The 22,673-nt window shown below is 37.2% G+C and overlaps 4 protein-coding genes across 8 annotated transcripts; 2 read left to right on the forward strand and 2 right to left on the reverse strand.

The window, feature by feature from the left end:
• The first annotated feature begins 207 nt into the window (after positions 1-207).
• On the forward strand, positions 208-2,891 carry LOC122412903 (damage-control phosphatase ARMT1-like). Its single transcript, XM_043422888.1, has 5 exons — positions 208-445; positions 543-648; positions 736-983; positions 1,161-1,752; positions 1,881-2,891. Exons 1-5 carry the CDS (start codon positions 357-359, stop codon positions 2,241-2,243), a joined length of 1,398 nt encoding a protein of 465 aa, XP_043278823.1. The 5' UTR covers positions 208-356; the 3' UTR covers positions 2,244-2,891.
• Positions 2,791-10,516, reverse strand: sau (Golgi phosphoprotein 3 homolog sauron). 5 transcript variants are annotated; one of them, XM_043422893.1, is made up of 6 exons: positions 10,342-10,516; positions 9,686-9,953; positions 8,618-9,364; positions 7,755-8,001; positions 7,427-7,602; positions 2,791-6,667 (listed from the first exon to the last, which is right to left on the reverse strand). In XM_043422893.1, the coding sequence occupies exons 3-6, from the start codon at positions 8,867-8,869 to the stop codon at positions 6,419-6,421; spliced, it is 924 nt and encodes a 307-aa protein (XP_043278828.1). In that variant the 5' UTR covers positions 8,870-9,364; positions 9,686-9,953; positions 10,342-10,516; the 3' UTR covers positions 2,791-6,418. The 5 variants fall into 5 exon arrangements, with proteins under 5 accessions (XP_043278828.1, XP_043278830.1, XP_043278829.1 ...); XM_043422895.1 differs by lacking the exon at positions 10,342-10,516 and having other exon boundaries at positions 8,618-9,025; positions 9,686-10,261; XM_043422894.1 differs by lacking the exon at positions 10,342-10,516 and having other exon boundaries at positions 8,618-9,360; positions 9,686-10,261.
• A 56-nt stretch (positions 10,517-10,572) lies between these two features.
• Positions 10,573-16,879, forward strand: LOC122412899 (testis-expressed protein 2). The gene is made up of 7 exons (XM_043422884.1): positions 10,573-10,706; positions 11,243-12,473; positions 12,569-12,868; positions 13,076-13,274; positions 13,481-13,995; positions 14,343-14,415; positions 15,003-16,879. Exons 1-7 carry the CDS (start codon positions 10,658-10,660, stop codon positions 15,330-15,332), a joined length of 2,697 nt encoding a protein of 898 aa, XP_043278819.1. The 5' UTR covers positions 10,573-10,657; the 3' UTR covers positions 15,333-16,879.
• A 209-nt stretch (positions 16,880-17,088) lies between these two features.
• LOC122412906 (meteorin-like protein) lies at positions 17,089-21,965 on the reverse strand. The gene is made up of 3 exons (XM_043422896.1): positions 21,251-21,965; positions 18,353-18,920; positions 17,089-17,970 (listed from the first exon to the last, which is right to left on the reverse strand). Exons 1-3 carry the CDS (start codon positions 21,391-21,393, stop codon positions 17,758-17,760), a joined length of 924 nt encoding a protein of 307 aa, XP_043278831.1. The 5' UTR covers positions 21,394-21,965; the 3' UTR covers positions 17,089-17,757.
• Between the last annotated feature and the right edge of the window lie 708 nt (positions 21,966-22,673).

Consider the following 22,673-nt stretch of genomic DNA (forward strand, 5'->3'; position numbering starts at 1 on the left):
AAAAAAGCCGCAGTATGAATTTTCACCCAATATTATGACAAAACCTTACTTCTTAAAAAATTGAATATAGAGTAAAATATAAAATAATTATAAATATTATTAATATATAAAAGGAAAATTCAATATTATAAACTTACAATAAAGGGCTAAAATTTCTAAATGTTTTGTACGTTTTCTCCGTTTAGCTGAAACGACCGCCGATTTCGTACGAATGACATCTGTTTCGGTTTGACGCTGCCATCTAGTACAAAAGTACAGAACGGCAACGGTGGCTTACTATCTGGGAATTGGGAATACTGGCGCAATCGTTCGTCAATGTCATATCGGTCAACGGGTCGTGTAACAGTTCCGTGAAAATGTCTAATTTAAATAGCACAATTGACATAAAAGGATTACGAGATATCGCTCCACCATTTGGTGTGCATCTTTCGGGAATTTATAAAAAGTACAGTGTCCCAGAATCTTATGGAGTTTTTTTCATCGTCTCGAGTAAAACATAACCTTCGAGTGCAATTTCATCATTTGCTATTTTTGCTTTCCAGGAGTCATGCTTATGTGACATTGAAGGACAGACTCCCGGTGATTCTGACCGGTGTTATTGATAAATTGAGTCGGGACAAAGCGAACATTGTTCAGAAATTCGGAGGGGTGAGCATGTAATTAAGAAAAAAATCATGTGCAACCACCAGAGATGCTCTTTCATTAATGTTCATGGATAAATTTTCCCTATTAAAGGATTCTACCGAAGAAATAAAACGAGTTATCGGGGATCTTAGTCAATTACGAAGTGAACTCATGACCAACAAACCTCTTACACCTCTCAAATTGTCCGATAGCAAAGAGGATGCTGATGCAAATGTTTGGAACGATTACTTGAAAACGAGACAGGAGATTGAAGGCCCTGCTTTAACTTGGTTCAATACCGTGTGGCTTTTGAGCGAATGTTACATGTATCGAAGGATCAATCAAGCTTTTGTACTAACGTAAGTTCAAATTATTTTAACCAAAACTTAAAATTTCACCATAAAATATTTACAGTATTGAAGAACAAGGCAGTTTTACCACTTTTGTCAGCAGGATTTAAAAAATAAAATTTTATAGTATTCACAGAATCTGAACAGAAAAGTTTTAGTACAATTTAAATGTTTCTTTTTTTTCAGACAAAGTTTGAAAACATATGATCCTTTCGAGGACCAGAAACAGAATGCTTTTGTCAAATCTCTGAACAGCGTGAAACTTTTGGCCAGACACACAATGGATCTTTTGAGAAGAACAGACAATGTTTCAACAGCCGAACGAAAGCACGAACTGATAAAATTATTAAAGTTGAATTTATGGGGCAACCGATGCGATTTGTCACTGAGCGGAGGAGCAGAAAGTAATGCAGTAGGAAACCCAGTCGAGCTTTTGGATTCCTACGAAAGCGATTTGTTGATTGATGATTCCAAAATAGTTTGGGACATACTGAGCAAACCCAATCCTCCAAATGGAACTAAAATCATTGACATTGTTTTGGACAACGCAGGCTATGAGCTTTTCACTGATTTGTGCTTATCCAGTTTCCTCATTGCCCATAACATAGTCGATAAAGTGCGTTTTCATGGTAAACGCATTCCCTGGTTCGTAAGCGACGTTAATCTCCACGATTTCGATTGGATTATCGCTTCTATGAGCAATTCCGAAGATACTGATTTGAAAGCTCTTGGTAACGTTTGTGAGCAAAATTTGAGAAACAACAAATGGACTTTCGAGGTAAAATAAGCACTCAATGAATTATCAATAACAAGTATCCTTCGATTTCACAAATTATCTCCATGAGCCTGGAGAGCTATCGATGATTTTCAGAATAAAAATAAAAATTTTCTGTTTCACACTTCCAGGTCGAATCATTTTGGACCGAACCTTATGATTTTGGTCAAATGAAGGAAAAAGCACCGGGGCTGTACAGTAAGCTGAGCGAATCGGTTCTGGTTGTGTTCAAGGGAGATTTGAATTATCGTAAACTAATGGCTGACTTCAATTGGGAACATACGACATCTTTGGAGAAGGTTTTGTCCGAAGGTGGTTTTCAGCCAACAAGTCTTGTATCATTGAGAACGATAAAGGCGGATGTTTGCGTGGGCTTGAAGGAAGAAAAGGTCAAAGAGTTGAGTGAAAAAGACAAAGATTGGATGATTACGGGACAGTACGGACTTATAAACGCGGTCAGTGTCGATTCATGCGTATGTGCTAATAGTCATTAATAATATTTTTTTTAAACTGAAAAAGGGAACAACATGTTTTCCCAGGAGAGTTTTTTGATCTTGAGCTTCAAATTTTTGTATACCGAATTATCTCAAATTCGAGTGTTCTTTGCGTACGAATATCGTCAATTGTCGAATTATCCCTTTTTTCCTCCATATCAATCATTAATATTAAAAATCTCTGTATATAAAAACGTTTTTCTCTTACAATTGATTCCTATGCTGCCACCAAAGAGATCCCTGGGCGAAGGGAAAATACAGAAAAGAACTGTCCAGATCACTGGATGGTCGAATTATTTAATTTTAAAATCATACTTTCAGAATCTACAAAAACTATTCTCAAAGTTAGCCCAGCAGAAATGTACAAAAATTCCTTCCTTTTATCGGATCAAACGACTGAATGTAACGAAAAAAGAAAGTATTGAAACCATGACTATTTTAAAAACAGAGAAATTCTCGATATATTCCATCGTCTGAACTTCATCACCGTTGAAAAGTTCTATTTCCTTTTGGCGAATAACGAAAAGAAACTTCTTTTCTTTGTATCTATTCCGAACAATAATCATTTTTATTATACTTATAATAATACAGTACCTAATAATAATGATATTAAGTATATTTGTAAATACATGATAATATTCAATCTGATCTGTAAAGGTTTCTTGTTATTTTTTGTACAATTACCTACCATAATTTATATGAAATAATGCGAAATAATCATTGAAACGAAAGTCAATCTTACACATCTCTTATCACGATCTCAAAATAATAATAATAATGTTAATATTTATATATGTATATAACAGCTAAGTTCGCCATTAAATTTGAATGTATCGTGAGGGGTTCGAGGAATCGTAAGTTTGGAACAAGACTGCAGTGTTCCAACTCACGAATCGGCGTTACTTTCTGTGTACGATATTCTTTTTTCTCGATTTTCTGTTTCTTTTTTTTCCTCTTCTTTTTTACAATAATTTTATAAATTTATGCGCTTTTCTCATTCTATTACACATTGTCCGTCACTTTTTAATGCACAGACAGAAGTGAAGTGTCAAACTTTCAGGAGGTGGATCATCAATTTGAGGTGAGTTATCGCGAATGAAAGAAGGAAAAACTGAAAGAAATCACAGTTTTCGTGATACAATGCGACGACTGGGTCGATGTTATTTCTTTCGTCAAAAACAATATCGCTACAAATATGCATATAAATAAAACCGACTGGTGAAGACAATAAAACAGTCAATTTTTTCGAGAAACAGGGTACGTTGATCATAAAAATATAATGAAGAAAAACGAGACGCGTGTGTTGCCCGCCGCACGTTGCTGGGAGCCGGAAAAAAAATTGTGATGACCGTTTGCCCATTTCTCAACTGATCTGACAAAGTAAAGAGAAGGCTTGAATTACCACAGAGATCGATATTTAGTTCGATTCTGTCGGTAACTATTTGAAGCTTTTGTATGGACGACGTAAGTTTAAATTTCATTTTTGAGGGAAAATATGGAAAAATTTTCATCAACGTACCAAGCGTCGAAAAAGTTTGTAAACCGAACAGAACATTGCGAATTGCATCGATCGAGTTATCTCCTCGAGATAACTCGTTTATGGAATGATTTCAAAGTGTTTTTTAAAAACATTTTTTATAATCTATGAGAAGAATATTTATCATGGGACAATGGCAACAAAGATCAATCTGAATGAGAGAGTGTGAAAGTATAAAAGAAAAAAAAAAGGAAGGTGCTACAGCGTTATTGCTTCGACAATGCGCTCTCGTTGTACAAGGCAAACGGTAAACAACCTTGTAGATGTACACACAGAGCTACGAGTGAAGATGCGATTTCATCTTTGATGTCCTGAATCCTCGTTAATCACACATTTTCACGCGCGCGCACACCCACACATCAAATGCACATATACACCTCCGTACAAACAGAATACGCTTGTATATAAACCTCGATATAAACAGTTTTGGTACACGGCCAAGAGGCGGTTTTTTTTCATTTACCCTAATAATGCATTGTTTTCCTTTTTTTACATTTGGCTCTGTCATTCGGATTGTAATTAAAGAAGTCAGCACAACTTAAATTCTCACACAAAAGATTACTGATGTACAGACTCGTCAAAGTGTCATGATGCATTATGGTTTTTTTTCGTTTATCTTCTCTCCATTCAATATACCTTGTTGCAAAGCTCATTTTTGCAATCACTCCTCAAAAATGGGCTCATCAACGATATTGAATGAACTTGTCATCTTTCAACCATACTAATGAACGTTCTTTTACCAATTTCTAGGCCACTTCAATAATTTGTAATGAAAATTTTTCTTTTTCTTCAAACTGTTTGCCCAAGAAAATTTCATTTTAAATAATCTAGTTTGAGTCTTTTCATTAATGGGTAGTTTGAACGTTTGATTGTTCAATTATATACTTTTGATTGATTGTGACAAATGAGAAAAATCGACAATGATTTTCTATGTTTTTGCAAACGTTTTCATCGGTGCGTTATCGTTACGATGATAAATACTTCAGGGGGGGAATTTTTAATGATAGAAATGTGGTTTTTGTGGTTCAATTGGTGTGTACCGATAGGAGAAAATCGTCGCTACAATCAATCTATCAGGTATTATCGATCAACCATAAAATGATGCGAAGAAATTTCGTTTTTTTTTTTTATCTTCATTGGTAGTTCATATTTAGGATAATAAAAATCTCTCGCGCTGCCTTAATCGAAGGGTGAAAGAACTTTCGACACTAACGATAAAAAAACGAGCGGAAAACGACCCATGAAATGTGCTCGGCCAGCGAGCATCGTACGAATTTATGAATGGCTTTTATCCAATGATTTTTCAGGCTCGCCTAATGCACCGTTCCCGTCATTCGATACGACCAACGACAAACGTTTTTCCGAAAAGTACGTATATAGATATTTTCGGGAATAAAAAAAAATATTTTAAACGAAAAAAAGACCGTTGTATGAAGCATATAATTTTGAAGTTGAACGGAACAGTTTCGCCGTCCCGCACGAATGAAATGATTGACAAGCAGACAATCAAAATAAAAATATTTAAAAAGTGGTGGTAAATGAAGATAACGAATGAACCGATAAATTCCCACAGAGCGGAAGCGGAATGAAAGTCGTGTTTTATCCTCTCATTTACTTTTGTAACTTACAAAAAATTCTTTGGTTAACTGGATATGCTTCAGTGCCAAAGAGTGTTCAATATTAAGCTCAATGTCTTTACGCTCGGTCTCATAAATAAAAAATAATTACGATAAATTTTCGTTCAGTTTCAGTCAGAATATAAGTTTAGGCTGATTGTTGAGTTTCATTTCGCAACAACGAAAGTATTGGACAATTTTATATTTCGTTCACTAAGATTTTTATCACTCGCAGCTAACAAAACCCCCGTTCATTTCACATGACACCCCGAAAGTAGTCTGCACCTCGAAGACTGCCGATGAACACACGAGAGTGGTTAATTTTTTTTGTTTTTCAAAGCTATGGATTGTTCAATTTTATTTTTATTGAAAAAAATTCGCTTGTAAATGAAAATTTTGCCGAAACGTCATCACGAAGTATTGAAAGATCACAAGAGAGTCGATCATGAAATTATTTTCTGATCTTGAATTTTTTTAAATACTAATGAGCAATGTCGGTTCTTTCTTCAAATACTTAATTCATTCGCGAATTTCAATACGAACTCGACGGACGGTTTTATAATTAGCGAAAAATAAAAGTAAAAACACGAAAATGAACCACTCTGATGATCGTATTACTTCTTTCTTCCTTTACTCCCATCTCTTTCTCTTTCTCGATCTCTCTATTTTCGAATTTGGAAATAATGGAAGTTTGCCAATTGAAGGGACATTGAAAGTGTGAAAAAAGAACCATGTTCATTAATATCTCGAGCGTTGACGGTTTTTACTCATTTTCCGTCCGATTAACGATCTCAACAGTACGAAATCATGCTCGAAACTGATGAATTAGCGGGAAGAAAAAATGATCCCACATTTTCATGAATTTGTTTCAATTTTCGCGCTATATTTTTTTAAGTTACCGAAACTTCGTACCTTGTATGTGTCTGTGTGTGTGTGTGGGTACGTGAGTGTTTCTTTTTTTCGTTTTCTGTTTTCTCTCTTTGATACTTCGTCTAAAGTGTTGTTCTTTGCGCTGATAAAATTTACTTGGTAAATGCGGCGAACACCGCCCATAAAACGGGATTCGCATTAGGCTTTGCAGCCTCGGCTTCAAAGTCAAGATCCAAAAGAGTCCGAACGCGTCTCATCGCGACTTCATAATCGTCATCGGATAATGGAGCGAACGCGTTTTCCAAAACGTCAGCAGCGTGTGCGAGTATTACTAACGCTAAAGTGCGACGGTCCATGCGACTGGCGTCATTGACCCAACGACATAGTACGGCTTCCTGGATCTAAATGGAATAAAGAGAAAAAACAAAACATATCGCTTTGAAATTCGATTTATCGCGGATAAAAGAAAGGGACAATTAAATTAGGGACTGTCGGGAGTTAAGATTAAAATATCGTTACAGGAATTAACCCCGGAAATCCATCATATATTTCCCACGATTAATCCTGCATTATGTAAACCTTCGTTCAAAATTTTAAAACGTTTCCTTCCATAAACTTGCCAAAAACGTGTTGAAAATTTGTAAATTTTCGGCTATTTCATCAGGATTTGATTTTAAAAAATGATGAGTCATAAAAATATTTTCGAGAGATAGAATTTCCATCCTCTGAGCCAGAGATACATGCACAATTCGAAAGACAGTCTGAATATGCTTTTTCAAGGTATTTTACTATCTGCCAGAATGATATCGCACGTTCACCGTGCTTTTTTCTTCGTCAATTTCACTAGTTGCAGTCTGCAACTAGTAATATAAGTTGTACAAACAAGAGAAAATAAAATGTAAAACATCGAGAAACAGGGAAGTAGTGACGACTTGTGGTTCAGATAAGATAGTATTTCCCGTGATAACAGAGTCATACCGAATAAATGGAATGTGACAATTTGAAAGTCATCTAATATCTTTTGGAAGTTGCAAATTTGTTAGTCTTTTAATAATTAACCTTTATTGCTGATACATTCATTGAAACTTTGGTAAATTTTATTTTAAATGACGAAATGAAATGTTGGATGTTAAAAAGCGTTACTGGAAAATGCAACTCACCTTTTTGACGAGACGCGTTTTGGCTAAGTTGTCAGTAAGTGGATGCGTTGTCATATCGAATAGAAGGAAGTTTTGTTTTTCTGTTGTCAATACACCTTTTTCAACAAGATTCTTGGCTAATCGTTCTCTAACATTTTTCAACTGGTACCGCAATTTTAAAGGGTTCCACGTTTCACCTATAAAAAATAGGGCAGAAGATGAAATATTGAAACAAAGTATTGAGGTTTCAGAGAATGTCTTTTTTTAATTAAAAATATCTGTTTGCAACGACGCTAATAATTTCAAATAACTTCCTACATTACAGCAAAAAATACAAAACAAAACCTACCGCTCAAATATTCTATCCAACTTTGTACTGGCTCTGGTGGATCATATTCTTTGAGTCGTTTGATTGCTTCATCCAGCAAAACATCGCCTGTAGGTGCATCATTTTTCAGTAAAAGCTTCCTTGACAACAATCCTCTTTTGCGCATACCAGCTTTTTCTAACTCTACTCGTCCTCGTAGACCCAATTCTGCTAGTATACAACCACGCAAACCAGAACTTATACAATCATTCCAGAACGATGTATAACCCTGTAATGCCGTGAAAACAAATTTTATCTTTCCTCCATTCATGGCAATCATTTACACAAAACGATAAAGTTGCTTCGAGTAACACAGTTGAGGAATTATCAGATAATTTTTTTCAGTTATTCATAGATTCGATAAGTACTAATTTGTTTTTCAAAGTCGACACGATGTAACATTTATTTATTGATAAAGATGCAAAGTAAAAATCAGACGAGGAGTACCAAATAATTGCAAACCATTGACTTTCGAGGTAACGAAAAAGAATTATTATGTACCAACAGCATCATCACGATATCAAACCAAGTAATTTTTGGCTGCTCATCAAATATCTAACCGAAACAAAAAGTCCATGACATCATAGAGCATTTTGAGAACAGACCAAAAAAATAGTTACAAGTGTAATTGCGCAAGGTTTGATAAAAAAATGACAGATGGACATTCGGTGATTGATACACATGCAGTATCATTATGAGGGAGTGGTTATTTTGCTATTGTTAGTGGCAGTCGTGTTATTCTGGCATAATCATTTCGCTCTCGAAAGAAATACGGAGATATTGTTCAATATTATAGGAAACTTAGATTTTTTTATGGTGAATGAAAAATCCAATTAGAAAGTTACCTCTTTATCTTTGAGACCGAGAAGCAAGACTTCTTCCATAAGTGTGAGCCTTGTCGCTTTGTCAGAATCCTCATCAATGGTTGGATTCGAATTGAGATCTTTTTGTAAATTATTGTCGGACTCTTGTTGATTTCCGGAGGACTGTTCATTCTGACCGGGCTGTTCGTGATTGCCATCCTGGCCGAGTCCACTGCTACTGCTACTGCTATTTACCACTCGTCTTCTCTGCACTAAACCGTCCGTACGATTCATCGTTCACGGACCCAAGATTTTGATGTTTTTTTTTCTAATTGTTATACGTGTCTGCCGATTTAGGTAGATAAGAGTGTCGTGTGTATGTGCGCGTTTAAATGGGTATTTTTTTCACCAGTCTTCAAACGTTGTTTTGCCACGTGTCACTCGCGTTCACTAAAACGAAACGATACTTCGTGATATTATGGTGATTTGCTTTATTTATTCGTGCTTGAGATGTGTCAAATTGACCGAACGATAAACACAATACTGTTGACGCTCGGTGCTCCGATACGACATATCTCTTTTTCCAAAATGGCCAGGGGGAGAGTTCTCATCTCACTGCTCGCGACGGGAGCGCCACAGAGATGTACCCTAGTCCACACTGAATATAGGTCACTAACCCTCCGCATGAAGAATTAACATGGATACCATCTTTGTAAAATTTAATGACCCTAGAAAACTTCATTGCACCTGTCACTTGTGGCGCCAGTGTTTTCATACGAAACTCACTACCTTGAAAATACAACAGCTGAGATGAAAAAAAAAATGAATAATTCCAATTTCATATAGGGTCAAACCAACGTAACAATTATTGTGTTTTATTAATAAAACTATTTTTCTTTCAAGTACTATACCATTCGTCTAATACTCCATTTTTTTTTCTTTGTCTTTAATTCATTTTGTCAAAAGGGATGTAGTTGGGTTAGGTTTGCGAACAAATCAGCTGTTACGCAACAAACTCAACCTTCGCTTCGAAATAATCAATTGCAACGATGTAAACTTTTCTACGTGGTAACAGCCAGGTAATAACATTCGATTTTTTTCCATACTTACCATGAACTTATTTTCATGGACGGTCGTCCATCGACTTTGACAGACAACTTATGGTCGTGGCGAAACACAGAGTCTATATGAATATATCAATTCTCGCGATCTTTTGTGGCGAAGAGGGAAGGGCACAACAGCAAAACATACGGATATATACACACACGTATATACGCGGAACGCAATTGTTATGCTCTATCTGAAGTTGGGAATAGTTGAGTTGTTTACTGAGTTGTTACCGTCTCTCGTAAATGCCTTCCCCGAATAATCTAGTAACCTTGAGTGTACCGTGAAAATTTCATAAATAAAAGTATCCTATACAAAGGTCAATAATATTGTTGGGTGAATAGCAAATTGAGAAAACTTGAATGTCGCTAAACCCGGCATCATTTTCATTGCTCGGAGTGACAAAAAAAGTCATCGTGCTAAGTGATGACCGATTGCGGTTTAAAATAGCGTTTACTACGTAAAAAAGAAACGATGATCGTTCGAGATAAATGATTTCCAAAAATTGATAACAAAGGATTTTCCATAGTTTCGTAGAAAATCTCTTTATTTCTATCCATCTTGAATTATTATCTCGAGATACGCCGTATCGTTCAGTATAGCGTTATCAAAGCTAAATAAATACTATGTGAACGAATTCGTAGAAATGTATTCGATACCCGTTTCTTCGACCGAAATCCGAGTCTTTAGTATAACACGTTTGAATGTTTTAACCGCTAGTTCCTTTTCGTGATAGAATGAATTCAATGCATGTGCAATACGAGCGCGCTTGTAACAACGGAAAAAAGAAATAGAGGTTGACAAACGTGCGATCTGTGCATTTGACAGCTGGATACTAGAGGTGACGTATGATCCTCGTAATGTATGGCTACATAAATTACGCGATAGTTTAGTTAAAGTCGGCGTAGAGGGGATAAAAGGAAAATTAATAAACGACCGTAAGACCGTGTGTCACTCGGAATCCCCGGTGAAGAGATGGCATCCAGAAACAGTCCTGCTCGTATGACACTGGCCATGATGAAAGGTAAATTTTTCACGATTGATAATAATAACAATTATTTTCATAACAATAACAATACCAATGTCCATACGCATATTATTCAATCAACATGAAATATTTTTGCTTAGCAACTGTCATAAAATGAATACAATAGTGAATGATTCACAATGAGATATTAATCATTTCTTCAAATTATACTTCCCATTTCACTTTTGTAACTCATAAAATTTTATAAATTATATTCTGTAAAAAGTTGAGGGATAATACTGAAACCACAAATATGGTGAATTCCAATTTTTCTACTTAGTAATCCATGAATTTTGTAAAATGCCAAAAATCGAAGTATTTTATGAGAAAAAAAATAATCAAATGAAGAAATTATTGAAAATCATCTCTAGGGCTGGTATTGAAAAAATCTATCAAATTCCATGTTGATTCAATACAAAATCATTATTATTGTTCAGAAATTAATGGAATTCAATATCTAATTTGGTTAACGCAGAGAAAATGTATATTTTTTGTGGCTAAGAATTAAATGTTCATTTTTTGTTCTGTGCCAGGGAAACCAATAACAACATCGGTTCCTTCGATTCGTTATCACGCAAGTGACGACGAGCTCGAGGAACTTTATCCGAGCACAGATGAAGAGAAACGAACTCCAGAATCAGAGAAAAGTTCACCAAAAGCAAGTCCATTCAAAACTGGTGCTAAAGATTCGAGCGAAAAGAATGGAGGAGAAGAAGGCTATGAGAAGCGTTCGGCGAGTATGGATGGAAGCTTGTCAGAAGGAACGCCACCGAGCGATCCATGGAAAATGTTTTCGGACTTCAAAGGCAAATTGACAAAAACGTTTGAAGAAAAATTGTCAGAGATCAAGAGCGACAAACGAAAAAAACTGAAACATTGCAGCGGTGAAAATTCCAGTTTTAGTGACTCTGAGGATTTGGGAGATGTTACACCGACTGAAGATTTCACACCTGAGAAGCAGGAAAGTGCTTCGACAACAACAGGAATTCGTAGAAGATCGCAGTCGTCGAGATTCGCTGGTTTTTCAAATATCAAAACTGGTCTCAAAACAAAAAATTCTGAAGATGATAATAGCGTAGAGAGCGGTATTGAAGCAGCAGAATTAGCTGACGAAACAATCACCGATGCGAATGACACGAATCTTTCAGGAAATGGGGAAAAACAAGACGAATGTGACAATAGAACGAAAGCCTTGAATGAAAAGCGTTTGAGGATCGAGACGATTACAACAACGAATCTCGATGAACCCGTGAAGATAATTTCACAATTGAAAAAACAATTGTTTTATCAATTCGTCGCTATTCCAGTCGTATTATTTTCCTCGTACTACGTTCTTCCTTTGCCTGATTACTTGATCGGTTGTATAGCCGGTATTTTTCTCGTTGTAACCATACAAAAATTCGTGTCCCGTGTGAAAAAGCTGCTGAACGCTCCGATCGTCGATCGTAAAGTTCCCGAAAGACTCGAATGTCCCATCGTCGAAATTCCAGCAGTTGAGGAACACGCTGTTTTCGAAAAATTCGAAGGATGGCTCAATGAATTGCCGTACGATTACGATCCCGAAAATTACCACGTCGCACGCACCAACTCCGTCATGTTCAAGCTCGAAGCTGACTCTCTGCGAATCATGGAAACCAGAACGAGAATTCCCAAGCGAGCCGTTTGGAACGAACCTCAACACTTGCCCAAATTCACGAGAAAAAGAGTTTATTCGTTAATCGGAGCAAAAGTGGAATTACTTCCCGAAGGCCTCACGAGGAGAAGGTTCAACAATTTTTCATAAAAAAAATTTATCTTTTTCTCTGCCACTTTTCCAAACCTCGCAAAAATCGAGTAACCAATTGATTATTCTCTTTCAGACGTTGGAGCAAGAAATATCCAATTTGTGTGACTTTTCGAAAAGAAGGAATAATCGAGAACGTCGATTTGAATACGGGATCGGACGACGAAACACAAAAGACAGACAGCGAAAAGGAAAAGATGATATTGGAGGGGGGAGAAGATGAGGATGAAGATGACGACGAAGAATCTGTAAAGTCAAATGAAAAAAAGAACGACGTATTTGCAGATTGTCGTGACGCTGACGAGGATGATGAAGATGAGATATCAAAATTGAAAATATACGTTTTCGCCAGAACGGATCGTCAGAAGGAAGATTGGTATGGAATGGAATAATTAATCTTTTTTTTTCATCGACCGCGATCATTTTATATGCGTAATAATATTATTTTCATCCAACACCGTTGCCTTCGTTTTCACTCACACTTGCATTTGATAATATTAACCTTATTTCCGTCTCTCTTTCTATTCCGACGAATATACAGATATAAAAAAACTAATATTATGTAAAACGATATAATTTCTAGGTATAGACGTTTGACGCGAGCAACGGGCTTTGAAAGCAAACGTAATTCGATATCGTCTCAGAAGGATATCACTCCGTCCTCGAATCCGCCCTCAATACCGTCGACGAGCACTGATACAAAAAATTCAAACTTTACTGCAGCCGCTCACGAAATCGCGTCCGAACTTTCTTACAATGCTTATATGTCGCGTTACTCTGATGTAAGTTATTTAAAAAAACCGTTATTCCAAGGATTATTGCGTTTGAAAAATCAGTATGATTCATGAAAAATTTCGTTATTTTTTCTTTTCATTTTAAACGCTTTTCTATTGTTTTTTGTTAATCTTGCAAATATTTTCATAATTTTGTTGGATTTATATATTGACACGAAGACATAGTTAAATGGGGCAAAACATTTCAATTTCAGACTCAATCGACCCCGACGAGCGAAAGCGGAGGTTCCCTCGTCGAAAACGACGTAGTTTGGTTAAACGCACTACTAGGCCGAATATTATTCGACATGCACAAATCGCCAGACACGATAAACTTGATACAAGAGAAAATACAAAGAAAATTATCGAACATAAAATTGCCATATTTTATGGAAAGTTTATTAATATCGGAACTGGTGATCGGTCAAGGCGCTCCAGTTATACACAAAGCGACGAAACCGATTCTCGATGAGCATGGACTCTCCGTTGACCTTGATATCACTTACGAAGGCTGTTTCACCATGACGATCGAGACTAAATTAAATCTCATGAAATTAACAAGGGCTGGCTCTGTCAGCGGTAATACAAACGATATCGTAAATAACGACAAACCGACCCAACCAGCCAGATCTCCCATGTTCGATAGTGATGTTGAAGACAGCCCGGAAACCTCCACCGAGGAAGAAGACAATACGACCGTACCTCCGAATTCAGGCTCTCGAGAATCCACGTAAGTTTTACTTCACTTTATTCGTATGCACGGATTTGACAGAACAATTGGTGGAGAAATATTAAGTCAATCGATTTTTCAAAACCCTCCGCTGAATTAAAACTGTTTTCTTGTTTATTTAATTCGAAAAGTGCGCAAGATTCCAAATTTAGTATATAATTGAGTGGCTAGTTGAATAGAAAGTGAATATTAATTGGACGAATAAAATAAAAGAGTGGATTAATTGAATTTGTCAAATCCATCAAATAAATTGGTTAAGTTCACATGCAATTGTAATATTGAAATCAATATTGTACAAAAATCGGTGGCAAATTTATTGAGTGATGAAAGAATGATTTTTTTTCCAGTCCAACGCAATCATCGGGTCGAAAGTTTCTCAGCATGGTTGACAAGCTCGCAGCTAATAGATATTTCCAATCTGTAAGTGTAAAAAAACGTTTGGACCATGAGCTGAAGCACATCGTTGTGAATTGGATGACGAAAATTGAATCGAGTGTCGCACGTTATTCGAGCATCAATTAAGAGTGAAAAATATCTTCTGAATTTATATCACGGAAGCTGTGCGTCAGTTTTAATCGGAAGAACGTTTAATAGCCCGAGCGGTATCTGTACGAGTTGAAAAAACCGTTTGTATATCTTGAACTGGCCGCGATGTTCGCTACTTTTTTTTCATTTTTCTCTCGTCTCGTGCCCTTGGGGATTCGTAGTAATAGCGATATATTAGTTTTTCAACCGTGACGACGGTCGTGCGAGAGTGGCCGCAAAATTAGAGCCGAAGCGCCAGCTTCGCTCCAGATGTTGGATTTACATAAGCCTCGAGAATCTTTGCACTTAAGTTCTCAGACAAAATTCTTATTCAATTAGAATTCCGATAAAACGTGATTTAATCATTTTTTCTTTTTTATTCCTCAATGACTTTTATGAAAATAAATTCTCAGTAATGTAAATCTCAAAATAATTTAGTAATAATGATAATTTGAAGTTAATAATATTTCGTTTATTTTCAGGCTGCGGAGCTCTCGTACGTTAGAAGAGCTATGGAGGGACTTTCGAACACCGAAATCCGACTTATGGTGAATGTATCGAGTATCAAAGGCTGTTTGACTGTCAACATTCCCCCACCGCCGTCCGATCGAATATGGTACGGTTTCAAGCCGGTGCCACAAATAATATTAACGACAAAGCCAGCAGTTGGTGAGAGGGCGGTTAACATTGGATACGTAACGAAATGGATAGAAACGAAATTGTTGAAAGAATTCGAGCGAGTCGTTGTTCTGCCGAATATGGACGATCTTCTTGTCTCTTTGTGCCCAAATTACCCTTTTCACAGCGCGTAGTACGAACAAGGAGTAACAGAAGAACGGGAGAATGTTTTTCTCTGATAGAAAGAAATATCAATCCCGTGTGAGCGAGAAATCTGCGTATACGACTTTGTCTCTTACTCGTGATTCGATCTATTAAATGGTGATAAATTCTTTTCGTTTCTTGATAATGTGATATATGTATAATTAGCTTGGGAATTTCGTTGCTTTTTGTGGCTTGAAATTGATGTAAATATACAGGGTGGTACACGAGTCATTGCCAAATGAAAAAGGGAGCAAAAAAAAGGGTTAAGTAGGAAAATTAAATTTCAATAGCGTTGCAACGAGACTCTGATTTTATGTAAATAATTCTTCGTTATAATTATGATTCTCGATTTTGGAACATCGAAAAACAAGGTTGCAACGAATTTACTTTTTTCCGTATTAAGTTCATCGTTTATGTTGTTTTCATGAGCGTACGTTTTACGATACACCGTTTTTAAATGTATTTTTTTTCTGTCTCACTCACGGAGCTTTTCATTCTCCACTGTGTATGTGTATTTGTGCGTGTGGTGCCAACAGCTTCGGTGTTTCCTCTTGTCATGAAATGTCGTTTTGATCTGGGGATAAAATATCTACGCTGAATAATCGACAATCATTTTTTTTCTTTTTCTATTCTTTACTTTAAATGAAATCACTGTCGCAACGAATCATTGTTAAAAATTAGTTTCTCCAGAGCGCATAAAAAAACTGTCCCAACCGATGAATCGACGGTCCTCGGATGAGGATTATTTTTTAAATATTTTTCAAGACAAACCTGTGTGAATTTTTGAGATCGATTTTTGTCTCTGTTGTTTCTATTGTATATCAGCAAATCGTGTGTTGGAAAAAATCCTCGATCGAGATTGTTTCAATAATGTGAAAGCTTTCTTTCGTGCGTGCGTTCAAACAGACGATTTTATTCAACGTCATAAGATAAGTGCAACTCGAAAAACCAAAGGTAAACTACTAAGATACCGTAGTAAAAAATATTTTAAAGTTGAAGAAAAACAAAATCATGAAACGATAAGACGCGAAAGCATCAAAGTAAGTCGCGCGTTTCTCTATCCGTATAATAATAAGAAACATTCAAAATCTACAAATCTTTTTGCGAGAGTCGTTAAACGATAGTCACGCGTACAAACAGAAAGCGCGAAAAATACAAAAAAAAACAAACCAATGAGAAAGAGAGAACAAAGCAAACCCGAAGAAATTTTTTTTGTCTCAAAGACTATTCGAAAATGAAAAGAATAAAATGAAAAAATGGTAGCTCTTTTTTACGAATATACGCCTCGATGTACAGGCTTATTCCTGTGTGTGTTTTCCATGTCTTTGTTATATAAAAAAAAAAAAAATGACAGAACGATTGAAATCAGAAGAAAAGAAAAAAAAATGAGAGAACAGATAAATAAAAGATGATATATATTTGTTGAGAAAAATGTATGGATACTGTACCTTGTAATCTTCACGTAGATTAGAGTTCCGGAAACGATTAAAAGGAAAAAAAAAGAAAACAAGAAGAAATAGAGAGAATTGCACTTCGATCCAACGATGATCCTTGTGAAAACAAAATCCCATTGAACTGGAATCACAATTCTACGAGCTCTAGAGGAGCTCTCAAGCCAATGCAGGGATGTTGTACTCTTCGTCAACGAATCAAGATTGCCCACATCCAACACATTTCGAAAACCCAACACACATCTCGAAGCCCAACAATTTTCGCGTGTAAGATAAAGAGAAAAAAACGACGTCGTTTCTCCAAAAATCTCATCATTTTTTATTCCATCCGCGTCGCCGACGCTTTCAAGAGAAATATAATGGAAAAAAACACACCATTTCATAATGAACCTCTTATAACACAATAATATCACAGTTCGGAGATCGGTATCTTACGCTCGAAGTACGCGCTCTATATGTACATTTATGCTCAAAAATATATATGTATATATTCGTTTTTTTTTGTTCATATAAACAGTGGAGAGCCAAATTGATAAAAGGGCACCGTGCAGAAAAATTATGAGAAGACAAAGTTTTTTTTTTCAATGAAAGAAAAAAAACTGACGTTCGTTGTTCTTCCTTAAATGAAAGGAACCAAAAATGGGCATCGTTTGCATAGCCTTTTCCGAACTTTCAAATACTTCAGAAATTTCCATTATCAACAGTTCACAAAGTTCTCAAAATAATTAAAATCAGAGGGGCTTCCAGGCCAGCCAAGAATCCTCGCTCGATTCAGTCACGCCAAAATGCTAATTTAACCTTGCAACAAAGCAAACTCGAAAAATTGTGCTGGGAGCTCTAAAAATTTGATTTTCCACTGAACTATATTACACATATATCTATAAAAATATATATGTAATATACGTATTTACAAAATGCTGGTGCTGCATATTCGCTGACTCATTTATCGGACATAAGAGAAGCGCTAACTTCGCAAAAAGCAGGGTGCGCTCTTGAGTTCGCGTACAGCTTCCGCCCACGCCTCGAGCCTCGGGGCACACGCGAGCGCAAGATCGCCGAGCTTCCTCCTCGCCATTATCACAAATTCGCCTTGACCGTGTCGGGCATCACAGGCTGTCGGTACACGAACTCGAACTTCCCTCTGGTATCGTAAATCCGCTGAGTCCACTTCATTGTCCTTGAAAAAAAAATGAGTAGAAAATTATTAATAATATCGACTTATGATTGAAATATGGGTTTGTTGGATAGCGAAAAAACACTGTTTTGCAGTAAAGGTCTTCTCAAATGGTTTAAAAATATCGTCGTGTGACGTTTCATTTTGATGGAAAAATTCATTTTTTTTCTACTATTCGACACTTTATTCTACTATTTAAAAGAAAACTTACGAACAATTTTTGTTTGCTTTAATAAATTGAAATTTGAGAGTATTTTTGCCATTTTGACAGCTGCGTGAAGTAATAAAAGGAAATATAATTGAGTTTGTTTAAATTTATGTAAACGCGAGAAAAAAGATGGTAAAATTGGATAAAAGATAAAATGCACAGAAACGTTAAACTCACCTCATTTTCTTCGACGCGTCTCAATGTTTTGGTGACCCTAAGTACGAGTTCGGCAGCTTCGAGATCGGGCCGTCTTTCAACGGCGCTGACTGTTCCTCTCGCTACAAGGTCACTTTTGCAATAGGCTTCGGCGAGTTCCTCCTTGGAGCAAGGTCGACATTCGACTTCTTCGTCACGTTCGGCGAAGCTCTCTCGACCGCCGGAAATTCCATTGTGTTCTTTGACTTTTCGTGTCGCAAGTTCAAGATCGTATCTCAATGTAACGGTCGAACGGCCATGAGCAGTTTCATCCGCTTCAACGTAGAGGGCGGCCAATTGTCCCCTCGAGTCGAAACAGCGATGGAGAGTCTCGTGTTTTCCGTCGCCTGGCGAGTAAATTGGCCTCAAAGTATTCTTGCCCTCAAGGTAAACCCGAGCCGGCCCGGAGATTTTAACGCAACTGCGAAAACTCCGTCCTTCACTCCCTCCCGACAGAACGACGCGCAGAGCACCGCGTGGATAACGCCACTCAACGGCTCCGCGTGAGCATCGTAGATAAACGGGTCTCACCCCTTTCCCACCGCCCCCACTGAAACACAAAAACGAAAAGGAATTTTTTCAAAAAGCTTCGAAAGAGTTTCAAAAACGTCGACTCTTTATCGACCGTCGATAAAAACAGCAGGACGCGATAAACATTTCCCTAGCATCAACAGTTCGTTTTACCGTTGGCAAGAGCAACTTCATATTCAAAAATTCAAAACTTTTTTCAACGGAAAAAAATGTTGTCTCGGTTCAATCAGAGCACCGCGGATTCAATGCAAATTCCGAGCCTTCGTACTAAACTTTGAGAAGCTGGTGAAAAATATGGTGAAATAGAAAATCATTTTAAAATTTAATTATTCTTCAATACCGACCGAGCACGCGGTGATTTCGAGTTAAAAAATCACACAGCAGATGGCGTTATGTGTTGGCCTTGTCAAGCTATGCTCCACAGTTCGTAATAAAACCGGTTTTCAACGTTCTGGCGCACGACCGACCGGTTCGTATTATAATAAAATTCTATTCCTGCTCTTCACTCCCGGATCAGAAAAGGGGGTGGGGAAGAGACTATTAAATTATCTCTCGTAGCATTAGACACGACAACGCGTATTCCTTCCGACTGATGCACTCCGTATCGTCGCATTTTTGTTTTTCGACGACTACCCACTCGGGGATACCGATCGATTTAACCGAGCACGCGAGCATCGCGTATTCGTGCTTGTTGAATATCACCGGTAACGAGCGAGATAAGGGGTGGGGGGGGGGGGGAGTGGGGGAAGGAGAAAGAAAACAAGGCAGAAGAAAAAAACAAATGGCTCGAGAAACTCGAGAATCGCTCACGACCTTGCTATTCTCGATTTTTTATTATATTATCATTATTGTTGTTATGATTCTCCGCTAACGTCAGGGACTCTCAATTAGCGACTCTGCGCGAAATACGATATGATTGTAGAAATTTTTGTGTTCTCTAAAACCTCGCAAATGATGAACAATTTTAAGTGCTCAAACGTTAACCGAGATGGCGTAGCGACAAATGGAATCCGAACGACAGTCCTTTGTACCATAAACGAGAGAACGGAAAAAACGGGATCACTTTTCTCGCGGTACTGTTATCGTTATACCGTCGTTAATTACATGCGCTACGACCTACTTTCCCTTCAATATGCAACCTTGAAAATTTTCGATCGAATTTGTTCATATAGAAAATTTCTCGAGCGTCCAATCTTCCAGATATTATCATCGTTTTTATTCGTAGTAAAAAGTCAACGTTAAAAGTGTTTTTTCTCGATGTAAACTTTGGTGACGAAAAAATTTTCCTGCCACTTTCTCCGAAGCTCAAAACATATGCTTCTATTCAACTTAAGATAACAGTTCGAAATATTTTTGATCGAAATGGGGCAATTTCGGGGCGATTCGAAGTTTATTGGAAACTCGTTTCTACGTGAGAATTTAATGACAAAAATTTGACATATAATGACAAAAATGACATGAAAATTTGATTAATTACGTAATCATTTGGACTAAAAATAATCGAAAAATTTGGAACTATGAAAAAATGAATGAAGACTCATTGATTTTTTAAACAATAGCTGCAAGATTTGATGCTGCTTCATATACTCGAATGTGGGAAAAAACTTATCAGTACAAATTACGCAAAAAAATGGAGCATTCAATCAACGGTGATTCGAAGTTTCCGAGCGCCGGAAATTTCAAGTTGTTATTGTTGTTTCTTGAAATCCTCGACGCGATTAACCGTTTCCACGATCTTTAATTACGACCGGTCCATGAAGAGGCAATTTAACGAACGCTCGTCGTATTAATGCACGTAGAGACATACACGTGCATGCGTGGAAACGAGGAAGCGAGACGGAAGGCGAGTGAAAGGGATAAATTTCGAGATAAAACGCGAGAGAAAATGGTTGTATTCTCCAACTACCAGAAATGGATTGTTGGACGTAGAGAGACGAACATTGCATTAGTCCCTTCCTTAGGCAATTATCACAAGGCTTTCACATTGCCAATGTGAGAAAATTCTCCGGGAATACACTAACTCGTTCGAAACGAATAAGAAAACAATTTACCGTATTCGTAACCTCGTAAAAAAATAACGAGGCTACACAACATTTTTTTCTATTAGTAATTAGAATTTGAAAAAAATATTTACGATCGCGTAAATCCGGGGAAAAAAGGATTAATTAAGGAGCGTAATTAAAAAAATTGACAAGATTGTTTCCACATTTCAATCGAATAACAGAATGTTTTTATTTCAAAGGATTGAATAAACGTCGAATTCCGTTTAAAATTCTGATTTTCAACTCGAAAATTTGTTTAATCTTGAAAAATATAATGTCGCGTTTACGATTCATAAAAAGTACAAACCTTCCACTCCAATCGCACTGATCCGCATTCGGAACGTTCGAATGGGCAGGAGCTCCACTAACATTTCCCGCAAGAAACAAAATGGTAATAATTGTTCCAAGGAAAAGTATCACAAAACGTACGGAATCACTGGCGGATTTCATGATCAGGCTAGGGTTCACCGAATCTTTCACGAAATCACCTGTCAAACGGAAATTCTTCCTCTCGGAAGATTTGAGTTCGAAACTGAGAGATCACGACCTCATGGTGATATTTTTGTTGATGTGTATCATCGAACTCACAAGAAGTGTTAGTTAACGCAAGCACGAGAGTCGTTTGTCACAGAAATTGATATTCTCGTTGAAAAATAAACTTTATCGATCGTTTATCCAATCACGAGATACAAAGCTTTCCAAATCCTTGGAACACCGTAGTCACTAGAATAATTGCACTGTTTTCTTCGATCACGTATTCCCGCTCTATAACTTCACTTGTTCGCTGTTCGATTACGATTAAAATCGAAGATTCTTCGATTCAGAGTCTTATGTTTATAACTATTATCCGAGCAATAAAACGCTTAAGTATTGCACGAAAGTGGACAAGAATTTAGCTCATGAGAATGAAATATCCGAGACTTTCTCGAGATTTTATTCGACATGACGATCCTCCCGAGTGAGAACGGAGAATCGTACTGGCGAGCGCGTCGTGAGGCGAGCGTTAACCCAACGCTCGGTGGTCATTTTTCCCCCACTCCTGAGACTCGGAGAATCCGAAGAGTGGGCCCCGGGGGCAAAAGCAAAGTATAGCTCGTTCTCCTTTCATCCCTACGTCGGTGTGCGTTTCTTTCCACACACATAATTTTGAGTGTACATGGTTAAAAAAGAGGGGTGGACTTGCCCGTATCCACACAACGTATATCGGACGATCGGAACAAAACTCCGCAAACGGCACGCTGTATCGAACTCTGTCGGGCCACTTGCGTCACGCTTGAATAAAACGAGTAACAAAAAGGGCACAAAAGAATCATGACTACGAGAGCGCTTTCACCACCTTCCCCGACCAGCTATGAGTTGATTTTTTGTCGCATATTTACAATCACGCTCGATCGATTCCTAATAAGGCAGCTTGAACGTCAAATTAATGACTACGAAAATTTGTATCCTGAAATAATTTAAAAATAAATCGATAAATCTTCATTATGTCAGAATACGATAACCCGCGTCTCTTTTCAAACTTTTATCGATTAATTTCGATCGGGAACAAACGACGTTTATTCTCAAATTTCACGCAATAATTCACTCCAAAATTCACGAAGATTCCTGCCTAAATAATCGAAGATTCCGCAAGCACTCCCGCCCTTTTGGCACCGAAACATAAACATATAATGTCGTATACCCGACCACCGAGTGCGTGCACAAATATAGTGCACCGTTTCGCCACGGTC

Source organism: Venturia canescens, chromosome 7, assembly GCF_019457755.1.
Source record: "Venturia canescens isolate UGA chromosome 7, ASM1945775v1, whole genome shotgun sequence".
NCBI lineage: Eukaryota > Metazoa > Arthropoda > Insecta > Hymenoptera > Ichneumonidae > Venturia > Venturia canescens.

Coding starts and splice junctions, on each gene's coding strand:
- sau (XM_043422893.1), bottom strand. CDS start 8,869: ATGAATCGTACGGACGGTTTAGTGCAGAGAAGACGAGTGGTAAATAGC. Junction 7,603..7,754: donor TTGGATAGAATATTTGAGCG/GTAGGTTTTGTT, acceptor TATTTTTTATAG/GTGAAACGTGGAACCCTTTA. Junction 6,668..7,426: donor AAACGCGTCTCGTCAAAAAG/GTGAGTTGCATT, acceptor TATTCCATTTAG/ATCCAGGAAGCCGTACTATG.
- LOC122412903 (XM_043422888.1), top strand. CDS start 357: ATGTCTAATTTAAATAGCACAATTGACATAAAAGGATTACGAGATATC. Junction 446..542: donor CTTTCGGGAATTTATAAAAA/GTACAGTGTCCC, acceptor TTTGCTTTCCAG/GAGTCATGCTTATGTGACAT. Junction 984..1,160: donor AATCAAGCTTTTGTACTAAC/GTAAGTTCAAAT, acceptor CTTTTTTTTCAG/ACAAAGTTTGAAAACATATG.
- LOC122412899 (XM_043422884.1), top strand. CDS start 10,658: ATGGCATCCAGAAACAGTCCTGCTCGTATGACACTGGCCATGATGAAA. Junction 12,474..12,568: donor GAAGGCCTCACGAGGAGAAG/GTTCAACAATTT, acceptor ATTCTCTTTCAG/ACGTTGGAGCAAGAAATATC. Junction 12,869..13,075: donor GATCGTCAGAAGGAAGATTG/GTATGGAATGGA, acceptor TATAATTTCTAG/GTATAGACGTTTGACGCGAG.
- LOC122412906 (XM_043422896.1), bottom strand. CDS start 21,393: ATGAAATCCGCCAGTGATTCCGTACGTTTTGTGATACTTTTCCTTGGA. Junction 18,921..21,250: donor CAGTGCGATTGGAGTGGAAG/GTTTGTACTTTT, acceptor TTTGTGTTTCAG/TGGGGGCGGTGGGAAAGGGG. Junction 17,971..18,352: donor GACGCGTCGAAGAAAATGAG/GTGAGTTTAACG, acceptor TTTTTTTTCAAG/GACAATGAAGTGGACTCAGC.